Source organism: Bos indicus, chromosome 10, assembly GCF_029378745.1.
Source record: "Bos indicus isolate NIAB-ARS_2022 breed Sahiwal x Tharparkar chromosome 10, NIAB-ARS_B.indTharparkar_mat_pri_1.0, whole genome shotgun sequence".
NCBI classification, from domain to species: domain Eukaryota; kingdom Metazoa; phylum Chordata; class Mammalia; order Artiodactyla; family Bovidae; genus Bos; species Bos indicus.
In genome coordinates, this window is record NC_091769.1 from 14,055,656 (window position 1) to 14,078,822 (window position 23,167).

General features: G+C 41.6%; 1 protein-coding gene across 4 annotated transcripts in view; it reads right to left on the reverse strand.

The window, feature by feature from the left end:
• The window catches only part of AAGAB (alpha and gamma adaptin binding protein), a 74,499-nt gene that overhangs the window by 20,798 nt on the left and 30,534 nt on the right, over positions 1-23,167 (reverse strand). For all 4 annotated transcript variants that reach the window (XR_011568731.1, XM_070796951.1, XM_070796952.1 and 1 more), the window contains exon 5: positions 16,825-16,908. Coding sequence is in view for 3 of the 4 variants with exons in the window: in XM_070796951.1 (XP_070653052.1) it covers positions 16,825-16,908 (84 nt within the window). In the remaining variant the exon portion in view is untranslated. The remainder of the gene's footprint in view (positions 1-16,824; positions 16,909-23,167) is intronic.

Consider the following 23,167-nt stretch of genomic DNA (forward strand, 5'->3'; position numbering starts at 1 on the left):
AGTCATGTATGGGTTTGAGAGTTGGAATATAAAGAAAGCTGAGCACCGAAGAATTGATTGTTTTGAACCGTGGTGTTGGAGAAGACTCTTGAGAGTCCCTTGGACTGCAAGGAGATCCCATCTGCCAATCCTAAAGGAGATCAGTCCTGAATATTCGTTGGAAGGACTGATGCTAAAACTACAATACTTTGGCCACCTGATGCAAAGAACTGACTCATTGGAAAAGACCCCGATGCTGGGAAAGATAGAAGGTGGGAAGAAAAGGGGACAACAGAGGATGAGATGGTTGGATGGCATCACTGACTCAATGGACATGAGTTTGAGTGAACTCTGGGAGTTGGTGATGGACAGGGAGGCCTGGCATGCTGCAGTCCATGGGGTCACAAAGAGTCGGGCACGACTGAGTGACTGAACTGAACTAAGAGCTTAGTATGTACCACCTGACCCTTCAGCTCACTGTTTCTCAGCTGTTTTCATCATGGCCCCTGAAGGAAAAACTTGTTTACTTCTCTACTTATAACCAACACTTCTGACATCAGATGTGTGGTTTTTTCCCCACACCAAGCAATTCTCCAGTTCTTGGAGGACACCAACTACATATCCTACAATTTAATGCAATTCTGACACTACTCTCCATAGACAGTGTAGAACTCCCTGCTCCAAGGGCTCGGTTCCTCATCAACCCCTCCTCAGCTTTGATAATTTGCTAGAATGCCTCACAGAACTCAGGAAAACAGTTTACCTACTAGATCACCAATTCATTATAAAAGAATATAGCTCAGGAACACCCAGATGGAAGAGATGCATAGAGCAAGGTATCCAGGCATGCCACCCTCCCAGCACCTCAATGTGTTAACCAATATGGAAACTCCAAATTGCACTGCTTACAATTTGACTGGAAGTAAATGACTGATTAAATCATTGACCATTGGTGATTAACAACCTCTAGCCGTCCTCCCCAACTCAGAGGTTGGGGGTGGGGTCAAAAGTTCCAACCATCTAATCATGTGGCTGGTTCCCCTGATAACCAGTCTCCCATTCTCAGGGGCTTTCCAAAAGTCATTCTATTAACATAAACTCCAGTGTGGTTTAAAGGGGTCTGTTATTGAATTCACAGAAGATACTATTTTCACCTTGACTGCTCTGGAGTTATTTCAGGAGCCAGGACAAAACCCAAATATTAATTTATTGTATTATTTGGAGCTCTGTGCCAGGAACTGGGTACAAAGACACGCCCCCTCAGGGCCTTTCTAGACATTTGTTTCCTAATTGTGATATACCCTCCTCACTGAACTATTAATATCACAGATGCACTATATCTATGCTTATACATTATATGCATATCTGTGTTTTATATATAAAAAATAAATTATATATACTACCCCATGTAAAACAGATAGCCAGTGGGAATTTGTCATATGACTCAGGAAACTCAAACTGGGGCTCTGTAACAATGTAGCGGGGGGTCGGGGATGGAGGGGCGGGAGTGAGGTTCAAGAGAGAGGGGACATATGTATCCCTATGGCTGATTCATGTTGATGTACGGCAGAAGTCAACACAATCGACCAGTTGTAAAGCAATTATCCTTCAATTTAAAATGAATAAAAATTTCTTTAAAAGTATGAAGCTTTCACTTATGAAACAAGACATTGGTAGGGCTGAGAATATGAAACCAGGTTACTATAAATTAGCCCAGAAATTTTACCTCTATATCAAGAAGATTTATAAATCTCTCTCTAGAATAACAATTTGTCTACAACTCATGCGAAGAGTTGACTCACTGGAAAAGACCCTGATGCTGGGAGGGATTGGGGACAGGAGGAGAAGGGGACGACAGAGGATGAGATGGCTGGATGGCATCACCGACTCAATGGACACGAGTCTGAGTGAACTCCGGGAGTTGGTGATGGACAGGGAGGCCTGGCGTGCTGCAATTCATGGGGTTGCAAAGAGTCCGACACGACTGAGCGACTGAACTGAACTGAACTGCAGTACTATAATTTAACCTGTTTCCTTTTACAATGTGAAATTAAGTAACAAATTACAATAAGAGAGCACCTATTATGTACAAATAAACCTTAACTCAAACTAAAGAGAATAATCCATGGTGACTCTGAAGTGAAATAATTTTTAAATTATTATTATTTAAAAATTTAAAATAAACTATCTTTCATTAGGCATAACAAGATAGTTATTACAGTAACTATCCAGAAGCCTTACCGGTGTTTTGGATTAAGTGCAGAACAATGGGATAAAGTTAGTATCAACACCACATCAGACAACCTTTTTAAAAGGATTTATTTAAAATGCAGTCACTAAAAAAGGTCCAAAAACTCAGGTATGATCATTACTTCCTGCCTATCTCATTAAAAATCTTACTCATGGCAGCAGAACGCCTCGGCTTGAGAGAGTTCTGTGGGAATGATCTCATCTGACTCTGCCAATAATTTCCCATGCAGCCTGGGTAAATTATTTAACTCCTCTGTGTTCATTTCTCTCACCAGCCAATACTGTGATCCACACACTGTGATCCCCTGGGGAAGGGAGTGGAAACCCACTCCAGTACTCTTGCTGGAGAATTCCCAACCTAGTCGGACATGACTGAGCAAATAACACACACACAGAGACACACACACACACACAGTAATGGAAAAACACACAACGCTCCTGGGTCAGGAGACCTGCCCTCTTGTCGCACCTTAGCTACTGATTCACTGTGGGGATGTGGGCAAGTCACCTCTCTTCCCTAGGGCCTCGTTTTTCCGCATCTATGAAAGGAACACATCACGCCAGAGGCATGCATAGCGATTCTATGTTCTAAATGCTTCCCCTGGCTAATTCATATACACTAGCACACCAAACAAAACGATGTCCCTTATTAAATTTTATAAAGTTCAACAATATGCAATCTGTACAGCCAGTACAAGACTTGATAGAAAAAAATACTGCATAGAAAAATATTGGGAAGTAAATGATTGTTCTCCAAAGGAAAAAGTCTTAAAAGTTTAGGCCAAGTGCCTTCCTAACCTGAATCAGGCACAACTGTCATTCAAAAGAATTCACTGCAGTCCTTTTAGAATCATTTCTCTTTTCTGCCTGGATCATCTCTTAGTGGAATATACTCCACAAATTACCTCCTAGGCTTTGGGAAATCAAGTCCGTATGTACCCTAGGCATACCCTACACTACATATTCCAATTAAATCCCTTCTCAGTTTTGGTTTTTCCAAACTCATTACTTTAGACAATCTCCATTCTTCCCATCCCCTTGATCATTTCAACAGCTCTGAGCTAAATCATTTCCACTGGAACTTTCTTCACCTCCAAGGAGGACAAGGAAGAAGAGTGATCAAAATGAAACCCAGTAAATAGGGAGATGTGGAGAAAATACATTAGAGAGAAAATTTTCACCACTGTTCTCAGCTCTATGTCACAAAGTAAAATATCCTTTCCCCAAACTACCAGACTAAGATATTATATCTTCTGAGAATTAACAGGCCTGTTCTCTGACTTTTCTATGCAATTTACTGCTTCTAGGAATACTGCTTCATAAAATACTGAAGTAACTATTATTAGAAGCATTCAACCAAAAATGGTGGATAATCATCGGACAGGGATGCTATAGAAACCACACCTGTACTGGATAGAACAGACTAGCTCAAACGTTCCTATCAGTTTTCTATCTAAATGCATTCGAGAGATATGTCACCTATCAATCAACTGGGTAACATGGGCTTACTAGTTAAAATGATTATCGACGGGAGCCAGGCAAACACCTGGAGAAGATGTGTGTCATATCTAGTATACATTCCCCCACTCCCACTGCATTAAATTACTTCTAAAACTGCCTCTGAATATAAAACCTTACCAATACTCTCACAGTCTATATTTGAAGGCTAAGCATCTGATACTTTGCTACCATCATCCAACATATTATCCAACCATTCCCCTTATTTCATCACAATTTTAATTACTGGCTCACTGTCCTTTTCTCCAATACATACTGATAGTCCTTCTAAGAACTTGACTCTTGGTTCATTAAAGTTTCGTTTTACAGATGTTGTCCTTGACCTATTTCAGTCAAAGAGTCCCATGGTCATAGCCTAAGATCTTATTATTATCAATTACAACCCCTCTGTCATCTCAATTTCATGCATCTCATTTGCTGGTCACTGCTTATTTTCCCAGCTTATTATCCCCACTCCCTTATAGTAGCCCAAGCCAATTATCCTTCAGCTTCACTGGGACCTCAAAACTATCACCTTTTCCCTGATCCTCTCCGCCCTGATTTTCTCTCTCCCTTTCTTACCTAGCTTAAATTCCATGATCAATCATTATACTCATTCTCTTATGAAGTGAAGTAAAGTGAAGTCGCTCAGTAGTGTCCGACTCTTTGCGACCCCATGGACTGGGGCCTACCAGGCTCCTCCATCCATGGGATGTTCTAGGCAAGAGTACTGGAGTGGGTTGCCATTTCCTTCTCCAGGGGATCTTCCCAACTCAGGAATCGAACCCTGGTCTCCTGCATTGCAGGCAGACGCTTTAACCTCTGAGCTACCAGGGAAGCCCTTTCTTCTCTCTTACCATGATTATCCTTGCTTGGGAAAAGCTAAACGGCTGATTCCATGGCTGTACCCGTGTACCTGAAGGCAGCCAGGGAAAAGACCCACCCCTCGACTCCACCCCCACAGGCACACACACACACTCATGCCGCCTGTGCCTGTCTTCACTTTAAACGTATCACACCAAATTTCAAGCAGGCCCCTTCGTGCTGTCTGGCAGTCATTTATTTTTAGCATCATATCTTACATCCCTAGGATCATCTACTCTCTCATTCTCCTAGATAACTTTCACATTTTCTTCTCTCTCCTCAAATCCTAATGCAACCTCCTTCTGTCCTCAGATGATAACCTGGCTTCTTACTTCACTGAGAAAATAGAGGCCATCAGAAGAAATTTCCACAGATCTCCTTGCCACATCTCCCCACCCAGCAACATCTGTGCCCACATACTCCATTCTGCCTCTGCACAGATCTACTTTCCCCTCCCATCCACGGCCAACCTCTTCACTCCCCAACTAGAGCCCGCCCTCTCTCACCTACTCAAGGACAGCCTTCTAGCACCCCTCCCTTCTCCTCCTCCTCCAACAGTTTTCTCACTTTTACAAGCTCATTCCCTTCAGCCTATGAACATGCTGCTCTTGATCTCATTCTCAAGAAAAATAATAAAAGAAAACCACACCCTTCTCACTAGCACCCACCTATTTCTTTGTTCCTTTTTCCTGCAAAAAAAAAAAAATTTTTTCAAGAGCGGTTTTCAGTCACCATTTCCAATTCCTCTCCTCCCTATCTCTCCTAAGACTACTTCACCAAAACTGTTCTCAAGGCCACTGATGATCTCCACATTGCTAAATCTGAAGGCCAGTTCTCATCTTCCTTGACCCGTGAACAGCCTCTGGCGCGGCTGACCACCCCCTCCACCTTGATAGCCCTCCACTGTGCTTCCAGGCCCCTGTCACTCTCTCTGTGTCCCTGGCTGGTTCTTTCTCTTCTCCCCATCCTCCTCCTCTTGGAATGTCCCTGTGCTGAGTCCTTGGTCCTCTTTATTTACTACACTTACTCACCTGGCGATCTCATGTAGGCTCAAGGTTTTAAATGCTATGCATGTGCCTCTCCATGCATCTAGCCAACTGGCTACTTGATATCTTCACTTGGAAGTCTAGCATCCATTTCAAAAGTTAACACGTCCAAAAGGAAACCACTGATATGCCCCTTGCCCCTCAAAGTCGGCTTCACCTGCAGCTTCCTTACTGCTGCTAATGGCATCCTCTTCCTCTGACTGCTCAGGCCTGCATCCTGGGGTCCTCCTTGACTGTCCTCTCTCGCTCATCCCTCACATCCAAACCATCAGGAAATCAAGCTGGCACGACCACAAAACAGATCCGGAATTTGACCTTTCCTCACTCCTTCCATTGCTACAACTCTGGTCTGTGTCACCGCTCTCTCTCACCTGGAATACTGCAATCACCTCCTATGAGATCACCTTGGCTCCTCCTCCCCTCCACCGTCTCTTCACAAAGCAGCCCGAGTGCTCTTTTCAGACCTCACGTCAGATCATGTTACTCTTCTACTCAGCAAAAGACCTGCCAAAGTCCCTGGCTGCCTCTAAGCAAATACAAAAGTTACTATCATGGCCTGTGAGACCCTTCATTATCCCCTGACTGTGCTCCCTCCTCAGCCACAGTGCAGTCCTCGATAGTCTTCAAACACATCAGGCATGGATTCTCTTCAGGGCCTCTACTGTAGCTATCCACTCTGCCTGCTAAGCTATTCTCCCAGATACCACATGGCAAATACCTCATCTCCATCCTCAGATCTCAAGCTCTGAAGATCAACCTTAAGACCTACACCTATTTAATACTGCAATCTACCCAACTATCTCAACATCCTTAACCCTGCTGTATTTTTCTTTCATTATCACTTATCATCTTCTAGTATATTGTACAACTTACTAATTAGGTGTATTGTCTACTGGCTAATGTGTCCCACTAGAACGAAAACTCCACAAGGACAGAAACTTGTGTCTGTTTTGTTCACTGATGCATCCCAACCACAGAGATCAATGCCTGGCACATAGTAACCACTTGATAAATATTATTTGGACTTGCCTGGTGGTGCAGTGGATAAGAATCTGCCTGCCAATAACGGGGACATGGGTTTGATCTCTGGTCCAGGAAGATTCCACATGCCGGGAGCAACTAAACCCATGTACCATGATACTGAGCCCGCGGTCTCGAGTCCATGAGCAGCTACTACTGAAGCCCACATGCCTAGAGACTGTGCTCTACGACAAGAGAAGCCACTACAATGAGAAGCTTGTGCAGCACAATGAAGCGTAGCCCTTACCGGCCACAACTAGAGAAAGTCTGCGCAAAGCAATGAAGACCCAGCCCAGCCAGAAAAAAAAAAAAAAGTATTTTTCTGAATGAACGAACAGACACTTGAAACTGGGTCTTAAAATTATGAAGCAGTGAGAAATCTGAGGTTGACAGAAGACAAACTCGTATGATCTAGCCACACCTAAGGTCTCAACGGTGCCCCAGACAGGTAGCTACTTATAAAGGCTGTGTTATTTCTCCCTGGTCTCAAGAAGATCTTGTCACATTAGAAACAGGTACCAAGGACGTACAGAGGCCAGGGCCCACTGTGCTCACCTTTGCCTCTAGGTGACTCTACCCTGGGCAGAGTCCTGTCTCTGTCCTCCGGCTTTGTAACTCAGAGGAGTGACCTGTGAGTACTGCACAACTCATGAATGGGAGAAAGCAAATCAGTCAAGGGGCTAATAGCTTTCAAAGTGCCGAGTTTACTCCTGTGGATTAAGCACAGACTCTTACAAGTTAGAATTAGAGGACTATCATCTATGTCAGTGGTTCTCAACAAAATTGCCTATCTGAATTCCTGAGGCACTTAAAAAACACTGTAGCCACCCCTCCCTTCTAAGATAAATGGTCTGGGTGAGACCCAGACAGTACAGGTCGTAAAAGCTTCCCAGGTGATCTCACTGTACAGCCAGAGCCATGGATGGAGACCAACCTCCTTTTCCAGATTAAAAATAAAGCCTAGACAGAATGAGAGCCACATAAGGTCACACAGCTACATAGAAATGTTCAGACAGGACACTGTCACCAGACTCTTTGGAAGAATTTCATTAAAATATAGTAATTTATAAGGCTATACGTTACAGCAGTTACATGCATGAGACTTCAAAATTATAAAGATCTAAGTTCAAATCAGAGGCTTTGCTATTTCACAGCTAATATTAGTGGTTCTCAAACTTTACTGCATGTTATAATTACCTGGGGATAATTACCTGGAGAAGATGTTTTAAATCTCTATGCGTAGGCCACAACAGTTAATGCAGAATCTCCAAGAATGAGATTCAGGCATCAGTACTTTTTAAAGTTCCCCAAGTGATTCCAGTGTGCACACAAGTTTGAGAACTGATGACATATGACCTTGGGGAAATTACTTGACCTCTTTAAGCCTAACTCTTTTGAATACTGTGATTAAATAAGGTAATGTATGTATATCAGCAGCTCATTAGTACGGTTACCATCACACTGCCTTCTCCAACCAACATCCTTCTAACAGTACCATCATCATTATCAGTACTATTTCCTTCCTGACTTGCTTCCTTGTTTCCTTTCTCCTTCCAGCCTTCCCTTTCCTCCTTCGTACTGAGGTATCGCTTACATATACATAACATTCAACTTCTTTAAAGTATGGAATTTGATGGGTTTTAGTGTGTTTACAAAGTTGTGTACCCACCATCATTATATAATTCTAAAACACTTTCATCACTCCAAAAAAGAAATCTCACACCCCAAACCACCCCTCCCTGCCCCTGGGAGCCACTAACCTACTTTCTATCTCTATGAATTTAACTATTCTGAACACTTCACTTAAGTGGAACTGTTAAAATATGTGGCCTTTGTGTCTGGCTTTTTTCATTTAGCATGATGTTTTTGAGGTTCATTCACGTTGTAGCATGCATCCATGCTTCATTTCTTTTTATGGTTGAATAATATTCTATCATATGGATGTTGTTTTCAGCAGTTATTTCCAATTCAGCATTTGTTTCCACTTTTTTTTGCAATTATGAATATTGCTGCTAGAAACATCTGTGTACAAGTTTTTTTGTGGACATATGTTTTCAATTCTCTTGGGTAAAATACCTATGAGTGGAACTGCTGGGTCATATGGCTTACTTTTCTGAGAAACTACTACTGTTTCAAAGTGGCTACAGCCCATTTTACATTCTCCTCATCAGTGTGTAAGGGTTCTAATCCCTTCACACCCTCACTAACGCTTCTTAGTGTCTCCTTAGATCACAGCTAACCTGGTGGGAATGAAGCTGCATCTCATGTGGTTGTGACTGCCCTGATGATTAATAATGGTAAGCATCTTGTCATGTGCTTACTGGCCATTTGTGTACCTTTGGAAAAATGTCTATTCAACTCCTTCACCATTTTAAAAATTGCACTGTCTTTTCATTATTCAGCTATAAGATTTCTTTATACATTCTAAGTACTACATTCCATGCAAAGATGGGCATAATAAAGACAGAAATGCCATGGACCTAACAGAAGCAGAAGATATTAAGAAGAAGTGGCAAGAATACACAGAAGAACTGTACAAAAAAGGTCTTAGTGACCCAGAAAACCACGATGGTGTGGTCACTCACCTAGAGCTAGACATCTTGCAGTGTGAAGTCAAGTGGGTCTTAGGAAGCATTACTATGAACAAAGCTAGTGGAGGTGATCAAATCCCAGCTATTTCAAATCCTAAAAGATGATGTTGTTAAACTGCTGCATTCAATAGGAAAACTGGATTTGGAAAACTTAGCAGTGGCTACAAGACTGGAAAAGGTCAGTTTTCATTCTAATTCCAAAGAAGGGAAATGCCAAAGAATGTTCAAACAATGCCACAGTTCCACTTATTTCACCATGCAAGCAAGGTAGTGCTCAAAATCCTTCATGACAGGCTTCAACAATACATGAACCAAGAACCTTCAGATGTACAAGGTGGATTTAGAAAAGGCAGAGGAACCAGAGGTCAAATTGCTAACATCTGCTGGACCATAGAAAAAACAAGGGAATTCCAGAAAAACATCTGCTTCATTGGCTACACTGAAGCCTTTGACTGTGTGAATCACAACAAACTGTGGAAAATTTTTGGAAATTCTGCATTAACTGTTGTGGGGTGAGGCCTAGGCATAGAGATTTAAAACATCTTCTCCAGGTGATTATCCCCAGCTAATTATAATATGCAGCAAAGTTTGAGAACTACTAACATTAGCTGTTTGGAGAAGGCAATGGCACCCCACTCCAGTACTTTTGCCTAGAAAATCCCATGGACAGAGGAGCCTGGTAGGCTGCAGTCCATGGGGTCGCTAGAGTCGGACACGACTGAGCGACTTCACTTTCACTTTTCCCTTTCATGCATTGGAGAAGGACATGGCAACCCACTCCAGTGTTCTTGCCTGGAGAATCCCAGGGACGGTGGAGCCTGGTGGGCTGCCGTCTATGGGGTCGTACAGAGTTGGACACGACTGAAGTGACTTAGCAGCAGCAGCAGCAGCATTAGCTGTTAAAGAGATAAGAACACCAGACCACCTTACCTGCCTCCTGAGAAACCTGTATGCAGGTCAAGAAGCAAAAGTCAGAACCAGACATGGAACAATGGACTGGTTCAAAATTGGGAAAGGAGTATGTCAAGGCTGTATACTGTCACCTGTTTATTTAACTTATATGCAGAGTACATTACGCAAAATGCCGGGCTGGATGAATCATAAGCTGGAATCAAGACTGCTGGTAGAAATATCAATAACCTCGAGATACGCAGATGACACCACCCCAATGGCAGAAAGCGAAGGGGAACTAAAGAGCCTCTTGATGAAGGTGAAGGAGGGTAAAAAAGCTGGCTTAAAACTCAACATTCAAAAAACTAAGATCATGGCATCTGGTCCCATCACTTCATGGCAAATAGATGAGGTAAAAATGGAAACCGTGACAGAATCTTGGGCTCCAAAATCACGGCAGATGGTGACAGCAGCCATGAAATTAAAGGTGCTTGCTCCTTGGAAGAAAACCTATGACAAACCTAGACAACATATTAAAAGCAAAGACATTATTTTGCCAACAAAGGTCCATATAGTCAAAGCTATGGTCTTTCCAGAAATCATGTAGAGATGTGAGAGCTGAACCATAAAGATGGCTGAGCACCAAAGAATTGATGCTTTTAAACTATGGTGCTGGAGAAGACTCTTGAGAGTCCCTTGGACAGGAAGGAGATTAAACCAGTCAATCCTAAAGGAAATTAACCATAAATATTCACTGGAAGAACTGATACTGAAGCTCCAAATCTTTGGTCACCTGATGCAAAGAGCCAACTCACTGGAAAAGACACTGATGTTGGGAAAGATTGAGGGCAGGAGGAGAACGGGGCAACAGCGGATGAGATAAGTTAGGTGGCATCATTGACTTAACAGACATGAGTTTGATCAAACTCCAGGAGATAGTGAAGGGCAGGGAAGCCTGGTGTGCTGCAGTCCATGGAGTCACAGAGTCAGACATGATTGACTGACTGAACAACTAGATCCTTATCAAATAAATGTACGGTTTACAGATACTTTCCACCATTCAGAGGACACTTTCCTAAGTGTACTCTGAATTACAAAAGTTTTTTAATTTTGATGAAGTTCAATTTATCTTTTCTTTGGCTGTTTCTCATTAATGTGTGTGTGTGTTTCCAGCTGCACAATATATCCCTCTTTTTTTTTTTTTAGTAGTTCAAGTATAGTTGATTTCCCTGATAGCTCAGTTGGTAAAGAATCTGCCCGCAATGCAGGAGACCCCGGTTTGATTCCTGGGCTGGGAAGATCTGCTGCAGAAGGGACAGGCTACCCACTCCAGTATTCTTGGGCTTCCCTTGTGGCTCAGCTGGTAAAGAATCTGCCTGCAATGTGGGAGACCTGGGTCCGATCCCTGGGTTGGGAAGATCCCCTGGAGAAGGGAAAGGCTACCCACTTCAGTCTTCTGGCCTGGAGAATTCCATGGACTATACACTCCATGGGTCACGAACAGCTGGACATGACTGAGCAACTTTCACTTCACATAACTGATATACAATATTGTGTTAGTTTCAAGTGTACAGCAAAGTGATTCAGTTTCACATATATATATATATTCAGATTATTTTCCATTATAGACTATTATAATATAGTGAATGTAGCTCCCTTTGCTATACAGTAAATCCTTATTGTTTTATGTGGTTTGTATCTGTTAATCTCATACTTCTAAGTTATCATTAACTTTACTTTTTCTATTTACCCTATTGTACAGACCAGATGTCAGTTTCTTGCTTCAACTGCCAAGCCCTGTGGCAGACAGTGTTGCTTTGGGGAATTCTGAAGGGAAGAGTCTCAAGACAAGTGGTCCTGGAAGCTGTTAGGGCCTTACCTGAAAATTCCTCAACCCATGCCAGCTGTCTATGAGCCCCAAGGTTCCAGGCTGGCAGGCCAAAACTTTTTACCAAGTCCAAGCTCATAATGCTCATGGCATGACAGATTAATAAATCAAGAGACAAGTTGTTGAGGCAAGGAATAACAACTTTATTTGCAAAACCAGCAGGCCACAAAGATGGTGAAACTAGAGTCCCAAGGAACCATCTTCTATATTATTAACTTTTAAGGAAAAGACTAGGGGCAAAAACTTACGAGGCTACCTACTATAGCAGGGTAAGTTGTTCAGACTTGCAATAAGCAAAGAATTGAGCTTGCCGTTCATTTCAATCAGGAAGTCCCATTGAGGAAAACACATTCACTTTATTTTGGTGGAAGGCAGGAAGACAGTTATTCATGTCTAAGTTTTTAATTAAGTGGATTTTCAGATTGAGTGTTTGACTTTTGAATGCCTAGTGGCCAATAAACTGCAAAGAAATGAAACCCTAGTCAGATCTGTATGTTTTCAGGGATATTTGCCGTAACAGCTAAATTTTCACAGTCCTTATTAGAATTGGAAACGTTTTTCCCAAGCCGAGCACATTTAAAATGCATTTTTAAAAGGTTTTCAAACTGATACTTTTCTGAATCGAAATTAAAGACCAATATGACATAACCTCAATGATCCATTATTGCTTGACAAATAAATAGATAATACATATTTCAAAATAATTAACTGAGATTATATAACTGGCAAGGTAATAATCCCAAAGAATCAACTGTGATTACAGTAATTTTTCCAATGAAAACAACAACATAAAAACTAGTCATCAGTGTCCTGAGAGTGAGAAGTGGCACCACTCCACCTCTCCCTGTGTTACACTCAGTGTGGTATATACTATATTACACATTGTCCATTTCTGCCACAAGAGTCCACTTCTGATTTGTTCACAGTTTCTTTCTTTCCTCCCTCTGTACAAATGTTGAAAATTTTAAATGCATTTTTCATTAACTGCCATAATGATATGATACCCCCATAACCTGCTCATGTGGTGATTTAAGTAGCTTTTTCTTATATTAAAGAATCTTAGGTTCTTGGAATAACTCAACTAGGTCATGTTATATTCTTTTTATGTATTTTGGGCTAGGGTTGCTAGTATTTTGGTTAAAATCATGGCATCTATGTTCATAGAGGAGATGGCCTCTAATGATTTTCTTTACTGGTACTATTTTTAGGGATTTGGATCATTTTAACCTGGCCTTAGAATGAATTAGGTATGCTACCTCTCCTACTGTTCTCTAAAATCCTGTATAAAAGATGTATAGAACAGTCTTTTGGACTCTGTGGGAGAAGACAAGGGTGGGATGATCTGAGAGAATAACATTGAAACATGTATATTATCATATGTGAAAGAGATCGCCAGCCCAGGTTCAATGCATGAGACAGGGCGCTCAGGGCTGGTGCTCTGGGATGACCCAGAGGGATGGGATGGGGAGGGAGGTGGGAGGGGGGTTCAGGAATGGGGAACACATGTATACCTGTGGCTGATTCATGTGAATGTATGGCAAAAACCACTACAATACTGTAAAGTAATTAGCCTCCAATTAAAATAAATAAAATTTAAATACATAAATAAATAAAACCCTGTGTAAAAAACCTTGGTTGAATTTCCAGCAGAAAGACACAAAAAAAGAACACCTCCAATACCTTGCTTTATTTTGTCAACTAACTTCCTGATGTAAAATTTTGGGGGGTTTAAAAGCTTTGAGTAGCGATGGCTGCACAACAATCTGAACGTATTCAATGCCTCTGAACTGTATACTTAAAAATGGTTCACATGGTAACTCTCATGCTATGTACATTTAACCACAATTGTTTAAAAGAAAGAGAAAAAAAAAAGGAGAGAAAGAGGAAAAGGGGGAAATGAAAGAGAAAAAAGAAGTAGAAAAGATGGACACCTGCAAATAAACAAAGCAGCCTGAGCACCTGCTGGCAGGATTCAAGAACAGCCTGCTGGGAGGCAGGCTCGGTTTACTCAGCCCACCAGCAAAGCAAGGACCTGCAGAGAGCACGGGAGGTAGGGCAACCCTGAACAGGAACATGACCCCCACCACACACTCACACCGAGTTCTGTCTCTAATCTAAGATGTGGGTTACACAAGGACGTCCTCCACGCCTCCTAAAACGTGGGCTGCCTCTAAATGTCACTGTATTTCCATACCTCGGGCTCCTTCGAGAAGGAAGAGAGTTAAGTCTCCTTCACACCATGTAGGTCAAGATCCTCTTAAAAATGGAATTAAGCTAACAGCAATATTTGAGATTTGGTTAACAGCAAACCAATATATCACTTACTGCAGAGAAAAAAAAATAAAGAAATGATGCTTCAAGGCAAAGACTGTGAGAAATCCAGTGTGCCTCTTGGCTTTGCAGTTTTCTTAAGAGTATTGTTTAATGTCTGAAAAGCATATTTTGTTTTCCAGAAAATACCTTTGACCATAATTCCAAAGTAATAAAGTGTGTTCAGTCCAGCTTCTAAATTTATAGCTATAAATGTGAATTATAAGACGTGCATGCGTGCTAAGTTACTTCAGTCACGTCTGACTCTTTGCAACCCCATGGACTGTAGCCTGCCAGGCTCCTCTATCCGTGGGATTCACCAGGCAAGAATACTGGAATGGGTTGCCATGACCTTCTCCAGGGGATCTTCCTGATCCAGGGATTGAACCTGTGTCTCTTGAGTCTCCTGGATGGTAGCTGGGTTCTTTACCACTAGCACCACCTGGGAAGCCTGCAGGACTTATTTAATGTGTAAACTTGGGGACAGATTTTTCAAAAAGTGATTGAAACCGAACAAGCTCTCCTGAAAATATTTCTCATGAATATAAAAAGCACCACCGAATGTAACTATATTCCACACTGATCCAGTTTATGTACTGTACCTTAAATGTATTTTCATAGTGATGACAGTCTATAGCAATGGTTCACCATGATAAATTTTCAAGAAGGATTTGCTGAATGAATGAATGAGAACCAAGCCTTGACTGGAGTCTGTTTTGGTAACAGGGAGATGACAACATGGGCTGAAATCTATTTTTTTAAGAACTATCATGGCCTTAACTTGATTGCTTCTGCAACAGAATAAAGTCTAATATCTTTGGAATTCAACACAATAGACCCATTAGATTTTCCGCCAGAAAAAAATTAAGTGAAACGGAGGAAGGAGAAGGAAAGGGGAGGAAGGAATACCTTTCTATGCCAGAAGCAAATTCTCTCATGATGTATGGCTTAAATTAGATCTCAGGCAAGCTCAAAAGCCCCCTCCTCACTTTACTCTCAAGTGTCAAAAGAAAACTGAGATGAAATATCTCTGTTTTTATAAAACCGATTTTCCTTTATCTCAGGGAATATGGGATAAGGTCACTTAAACATGATTTTTCTCATTCTTTTCTGCAGTGTTTCACATAGCATAACATACTTGTTGGGGCAGCCAAGAGCTACAAAAAAGAAAAACACTACACGGGCAGTGATTCCTACAGAAATATGTTATAGGTTGAACTACACCCCGCTACAAATTATATGGTGAAGTTCTAACCTCTCATACCTCCGATTGTTACCTTATTTGCAAATATAATTAGTAAAGATGAAATCATGTTGGGGTAGGGTGGGCTCTTAATTCATTATGACTATTATCCTTATATAAAGAAGACAGGGACAGAGACCAGCAAACAGGGAGAATACATGTGAAGACTGGAATTACACCACCAGAAGCCAGAAGAGACAGCGGGCCAGATACCTCCCTGGCACCTTCAAAGGGAACACAGCCCTGCTGACACCTTGATTTTGGACCTCTGGCATCTAGAACTGTGAGACAATAAATATCTGTTGTTCTAAGACTCCAGCTGGTTGTACTTTGTTACTGCAGCCTCGAGCAAACTAATACAGACAATAAGAGGCTAGTGTACCAAACTAGCCTGTTGGCTTCAAATTGCACTTCAGATTCAGCTTCTCGCCCTGTGGCTACTGAGCTGCGGCCATGGGGGCCTGGTCTCCTGACTTCAGGCTCTACCTCTACCTGCTTCAGCTGCCAAACCCACCACAACATCAACCTTTCAAAGGTGCCAACTTCTTTGCACCACTTGTTAAGTAGTCTCATAATGACTCATCACTTCCTATAGGAAAAAGCTCAGATTCTCCTGCCTCAAATACAGGCCTCTCTCCCCTAAGCTAGGTCCAACTGGTAGGCAAGAGTTTCTGAGAAACCCTAAAAGATACAACCATTATTCTTGAAGACATGCTCCCTCCACTGTTTGCCACTCTCGCTTCACCAACCCAAATCTTGACCATCCCGTGAAGACAACTGTTAAGACCTGCTTTCGTCTTGAAACTCTCTATACTCAGGCCCACAATAAATAAAGGCCACACCTCTGGCCCCTCTGCCTCTGCTGCTTGTATCAGGCATTCTGTACTCATCAAAGACTGCCTTGCACAGTTACCTAGCATTTTAAAAGTACACACTTTGATTCCTCTGCTGGACTATGAGCTCTCTAAGGACAGAATTCATGCTTTACAACTTTGGGGCTATTTCTCAAAGCCAAAGACAAGGCCAAGCATATTAAACGTAAGTTCCAAATTCTTGTTAACGACTAAACATATACTTTAAATTCTTAGAAATGTTTATTTTGGCCTTCCCTTCAACTGGGGGCTTTAAAATGGAACAAATACACAGATTTCATGTAATCCTAATGCTTCCACATATATCTGAATAATTTAAAACTTAGAACAGGAGGAAAAAAGTCCTTAGGAGGTTTAGTCCCAAGTTACTTACCATTCTTCATCACTACATTGGACCAGACGTTGGCATTCAAGGCTTGAACAATTCGCTTTACTCCTGTAGATTCTGGAAAGTCATCTAATCAGGGAGGGCAAAAAAATATATATATATATACACATATATATACACACACTTAAACATAATCACACACACTTACACATACTCACACACACATAAATATTTATATATATTCATCCCTTAGTATTCATGGAGGACTGGCTCCAGGACTCTCTCCCCACCATGGATACCAAAATCTGGAGATGCTGAAGTTCCTTATATAAAATGGCTTAGTGTTTACACATAATCTACCTACGGATCGATCCCTGGGTCCAGAAGAACCCCTGGAGAAGGGCATGGCAACCAACTCCAATATTCCTGTCTGGAAAATCCCATGGACAGAGGAGCCTGGCAGGCTGCAGTCCATAGGGCTGCAGAGAGTTGGACATGACTGAAGTGACCTAGCACATAATCTACCTGCATTATCATCCCATATATCTTTTTTCCTCCCATATACAAATCATCCCTTGACTACTTATAATACCTAATACTACGTAAACTTTTTGGAACCCTCTGGATTTTTTTTCCTGAACATTTTCAACATGTTGTTGGTTGAATCCACGGATGCAAAACCCTTAGATATAGAGGGCTGACTATATGTGCATATCTAGGACTGTGGGCCACAGTCCACACTTCAAAATAACTGACAATTATCTTGCCTATTTAGTTGTTATTTCACTCTATAACTTATGTAAAAAGCAAAAAAAAACTAAGAAAATACAAAGCTTAGAGCTCCTGATAAGAATATTCTAGAAACTGGACAGTGAACAAGATGGGAAAGGAGAAGGATGTGGAGCTCACCTCCTTCAACAAATACGTCAAAAATACGTCTACATGTGGAACAATTCTCACAGAACACCTACTGAACACCAGCAGAAGAACTCAAGACTTCTGAAAGAGGAAGAAAATTTCCACATAACCAGGTAGGACAAAACAAAAGGAAAAAAGAAAGAGAAAGGAATCAGGACAGGACCTGCAACCCTGGAAGGGAGCCATGAAAGAGCAAAGGTTCCAATATCCTGGGAAGTCCCCGCACCAGCAGAGAGACCAGCCAGGACAGAGTGGGAGCTCTGGAGACTCAAAGGCGAGTGCAGCAACTGGCTGGAGAAGGCAAAACGGAGACCTACACAGACAGTAGGTGTGGCTGCCCTGCCCTGCCCAGTCTGAGACATGTGTCTGCCAGTGCAGGTGGGGGCTGGGTGCTGCACCTCAGGCTTTGGAGGTCAAACTCAGGGGGAGTGCTGGGGTTGGCTGTGCAGAGACGGCCTGAAGGGCTGGACTATGGTACATCCACGACCAAAGGTGCACGAGGAAGAAGCCTGGACCTGCCACAGAGGCAAGGTGCCACTGTAGGGGCCACGCAAGGGGAAAGACAGGGCTGCTTTAAGAGCCTCCTTCCCCACACACACGGTCTCAGACTTCAGGACACTGCCTATGCAAGCCCTGGGGGCGAAGAGAGATCCAAGAAATGGTGCCAATCACTGCCCCTGCTTTTGTGGAACCTACGAGTGCACAGAAGCTGCCGCCTTGGGCCCTGGGAGTGGGTATCAGCCAATGCCGCCATCGGCCTGGGAGAACACATGAGTTACAGCATCTGTGCACCCCCTATCAAGGGGATAACAGCTGGCACACGCTGAGGAGAGGAGGAAGGCATCCACATAAGAGCAGCCCTTGCACCGAAAACATTAAACCTACAACAAGCTACACAGAGACACTCCCACAAACAGTCTTCCAAGACCACAGTATATAAGTTTCTCCTAAACTCAGAGTAAGAGAAATATATGTAAAATGAAGATGCAGAGGAGCCAATACTACTTAAAAGACCAAGAGAATTCCCCTAAATGAACAATTAAACAGACCTCTCCAGTGTAATAGACTCCAAGTTCAAAAAAGAGGTAATGAAGATACCAGAGGAATTAAGAAAGGCTATCGACAGAAATGCATATTACTGTAAAACAAACAAATAACTAGAAACTATGAGGAGGCAAGAAAATTAGAAAATTCATTTGCCAAGACTAAAACTAAGATAAAGGCAATGACTAGCAAAATGAAAAAGTGATCTGGAAAATAGAATAATGAAAATCACCCTTCAGAACACAGTAGCCGCTGCTGCAGCTAAGGCACGTCACTCGTGTTTGACTCTGTGCAACCCCACAGACGGCAGCCCACCAGGCTCCCGTCCCTGGGATTCTCAAGGCAAGAACACTGGAGTCGGTTGCCATTTCCTTCTCCAATGCATCAAAGTGCAAAGTGAAAGTGAAGTCGCTCAGTCGTGTCTGACTCTTCACAACCCCATGGACTGTAGCCCACCAGACTCCTCCGTCCATGGGATTTCCCAGGCAAGAGTACTGGAGTGGGTTGCCATTGCCCTCTCCAAGAACACAGTAGACAGAAAGCCAAATGAAAAAAAAAAAAAAGTGAAAATAATATAAAATACCTATGGGATAACATGGGCTTCCCTGGTGGCTCAGCGGTAAATTCTCCTGCAATGCAGGAGACACTGAAAACATGGGTTCAATCCCTGGGTTGGGAAAATTCCCTGAAGAAGGGCACTGCAACCCCCTCCAGTACTCCTGCAGGGAAATCCCATGGACAGAGGTGCCTGGCAGGCTATGGTTCATTGGGTTGCAAAGAGCTAGACACAACTAAAGCAACTGAGCACGCATGCATGGGATAACATAAAGGGTGCCCTTCTATGATGACAGGGACTTCAGAAGGAGAAGAGAGAGAAAAGGGGATTGAAAATGTGTTTGAAGAAATTATGGCTGAAAACTTTCCAAACCTAAAGAAGGAAACAGATATCCAGATACAGAAAGCACAGGAGTTCCTGAACAAGATGAACCCAAACAAACCAACATGAAGACATATTATAATCAAAATGGCAAAAGCTAAAGACAAAGAGAAGATCCCAAATGCACTAAAAGAAAAACAAGAGTTAATTATAAGGGAACACCCATAAGGCTATAAGCTGATTTCTCTACAGAAATAATGCAGACTAGAAGTGAGTGGATAAACATATTTAAAGTCTTAAAAGGGAAAAATCTGCAACCTAGAATGCTCTACCCAGCAAGAATAACATTTAGAAGAGAAGGAGAGAGAAAGAATTTCTCAAATAAGGAAAAACTAAAAGAAAAGAGCAATACTAGACCTATTCTAAAAGATGGTAACAATAACCCTGTGTACGAGACAGCAAAAGAGACACTGATGTATAGAACAGTCTTATGGACCCTGTGGGAGAGGGAGAGGGTGGGAAGATTTGGGAGAATGGCATTGAAACATGTAAAATATCATGTAAGAAACGAGTTGCCAGTCCAGGTTCGATGCACGATACTGGATGCTTGGGGCTAGTGCACTGGGACGACCCAGAGGGATGGTATGGGGAGGGAGGAGGGTTCAGGATGGGGAACACATGTATACCTGTGGCGGATTCATTTTGATATTTGGCAAAACTAATACAATTATGTAAAGTTTAAAAATAAAATAAAATTAGAAAAAAAAATAGAAATATTAAGGTCTTCTCTTATTATAAAAGAATCAAGAAGATATAGGAAAGAGAAAATCACAATTGTAAAGTAAATCATTTAAATAAGCCAATATACAGACCAAAAAGAAAAAAAAAAGGCTTTAAATCTTTTTATGAAAGCAATGATAAACATAAGGAATGGCAAAAGGATGAACATGAAGAGGTAACTGAGGACATCAAAATGATAAAATGCAGGGGAGGAGAGTAGGAAAACACAGATTCTTTCATTTGAGCCTATATGACTACCAGTCTAAAAGCAAGCAGATACAGGAAGGGGTTAACATACTTGAAAAACAGGGTAACCACAAATCAAAAACATACAACAGATTCACAAAAACCAAAGAGAAAACACAAGCATAAAATAAAGGGAAATCATCAAACCACAAAATGAAAAACAAAGAGACAAAGAAGAAACACAGCATCAACTGGAAAACAAGGTTTAAAGTGACATTAAATACATATTTACCAATAATTTCCTCAAATGTAAACAGACTGTTCCAATCAAAGGACACGGGGTGGTGGACTGGATTAAAAAAACAAGAGACTATGCTATCGACAAGGCACCCTTGTAGGCACCGCAAGGCACTTTGCACTTTAGGGCAAAGAACACACACATCGGAAGCGAGGGGACGGAAAAAGACATATCATGCAAATGAAGATCACAGGAAAGCAAGAGTTGGCAATACTCATGTCAGACAAAATAGATTTTAAAGCAAAAGGCATAAAGAAAAATAAAGGAGGACACTATATGCACCAATACAGGAACACCCCAATACGTAAAACAAATCATGACAGACATAGAGTGAGAAAGTGATGCGAACACAGGAACACTAGACTGGCCAAAAAGTTCCTTCGGTTTTTAAGTTAAAATAACAGACCCATTTTTCACTTTCACCAAGAACTTTACTGAACAATGTATTCGCTATTTTGTTCTACTATCTTCTGCCATTTTTCAGGCACCCTCATAATCCCACCTCCCCAAAACTTTGTATCTTTCTGAGCAAAGAACTCTTCCAGGTGTCTTTTACAATCATCCAGGGAATTGACATTTTTTCCATTAAGAGAATTTTATAAAGACTGAAATAAATGGACATCCGAAGGTGCAATATCTGGTGAATATGACGATGAATCAGAACTTTCCAGTCAAGCTGTAACACTTTTTGCCTAGTCATCAAAGAAACATGTGGTCTTGAGTTATCCTGACGGAAGATTATGCATTTTCTGTTGACTAATTCTAGACACTTTTCATCTAGTGCTGCTTTCACCTGGTCTACGTGGGAGCGGTACTTACTGCAATTAATCGAGCTCCAAAAGGAGCTCCTAGTAGAGGACTCACTTCCAACCCACATGTACACAACATCACCTTCCTTGGATGAAGACGAGCCTTTGGTGTGGTCGGTGGTGGTTCCACGACCTCTTGTTCTCTGTTCTCTTCCATTCCACATTATTGTACAGTATCTACCTTTCATTGCTTGTCACAAATTGTTTTTAAAATGGAACGTTTTCATTACGTTTAAGCAGAGTCACATGTGAAAATATGATCGACGTTTTTTTCACTTATGTGGAACCCAAACATGAAAACCATAAGAGAATACTATGAACAATTTATGCCAACAAATTTAACAACGGAGAAGAAATGAACAAGTTTCCAGAAAAATACTTCCCATTAAAACTGAATCAAGAAGAAGATAATTTGAAAAGATGGACCACTGGTAGTGAAAGAGAATCTGTAGTTGAAAAAACAAAAAATTCCCTACAAACAAGTCTAGGCCCAGACGGCTTCACAGGCGAATTCTACCAAACATACAAAGAACTCTTCTCGATCCTTCTCAAACTCTTCCAAAAGACTAAAGAGAAGGGAACACTATCAAAGACATACTATGAAGACACCATCACCCTGATACCAAACTAAACAAAGACATCACCAAAAAAGAAAATTACGGGCCAGTATCTTTGATGATATTATGAAGTACAAAATGAAGCAGGGCAAAGGCTAATACACAGTTTTCCCAAGAGAATGCACTGGTCATAGCAAACACCCTCTTCCAAAAACACAACAGACAACTCTACAAATGGACATCACCAGATAGTCAATAGCGAAATGAGATTGATTATAATCTTTGCAGCCTAAGATGGAGAAGCTCTATACAGTCAGCAAAAACAAGATCAGGAGCTGACTGTGGCTTAGATAATCAGCAACTTATTGCAAAATTCAGGCTTAAAATGAAGACAGTAGGGAAAACCATTAGGCCATTCAGGTATGACCTAAATCAAATTCCTTATGATTATGCAGTGGAGGTGACGAATAGATTCAAGGGACTGGATCTGGTAGACAGAATGCCTGAAGAACTATGGACAGAGTTTTGAAACATTGTACAGGAGGAAGTGATCAAACCATTTCCAAGGAAAAGAAATGCAAAAAGGCAAAATGGTTGTCTGAGGAGGCCTTACAAATAGCTGAGAAAAGAAGAGAAGTGAAAGGAAAAGGAGAAAGGGAACAATATACCCAACTGAATGCAGAGTTCCAGAGAATAGCTAGGAGAGATAAGAAAGCCTTCTTAAGTGAATAATGCAAAGAAATAGAGGAAAACAACAGAATGGAAAAGACGAGAGCTCTTCAAAAAACCAGGGTTATCGAGGGAACATTTTATGCAAAGATGAGCACAATAAAGGACAAAAATGGTTTAACAGAAATGGAAAGACTTAACAGAAGACTTAACTTAAAGACTTAACAGAAACGGAAGAGATTAAGAAGAG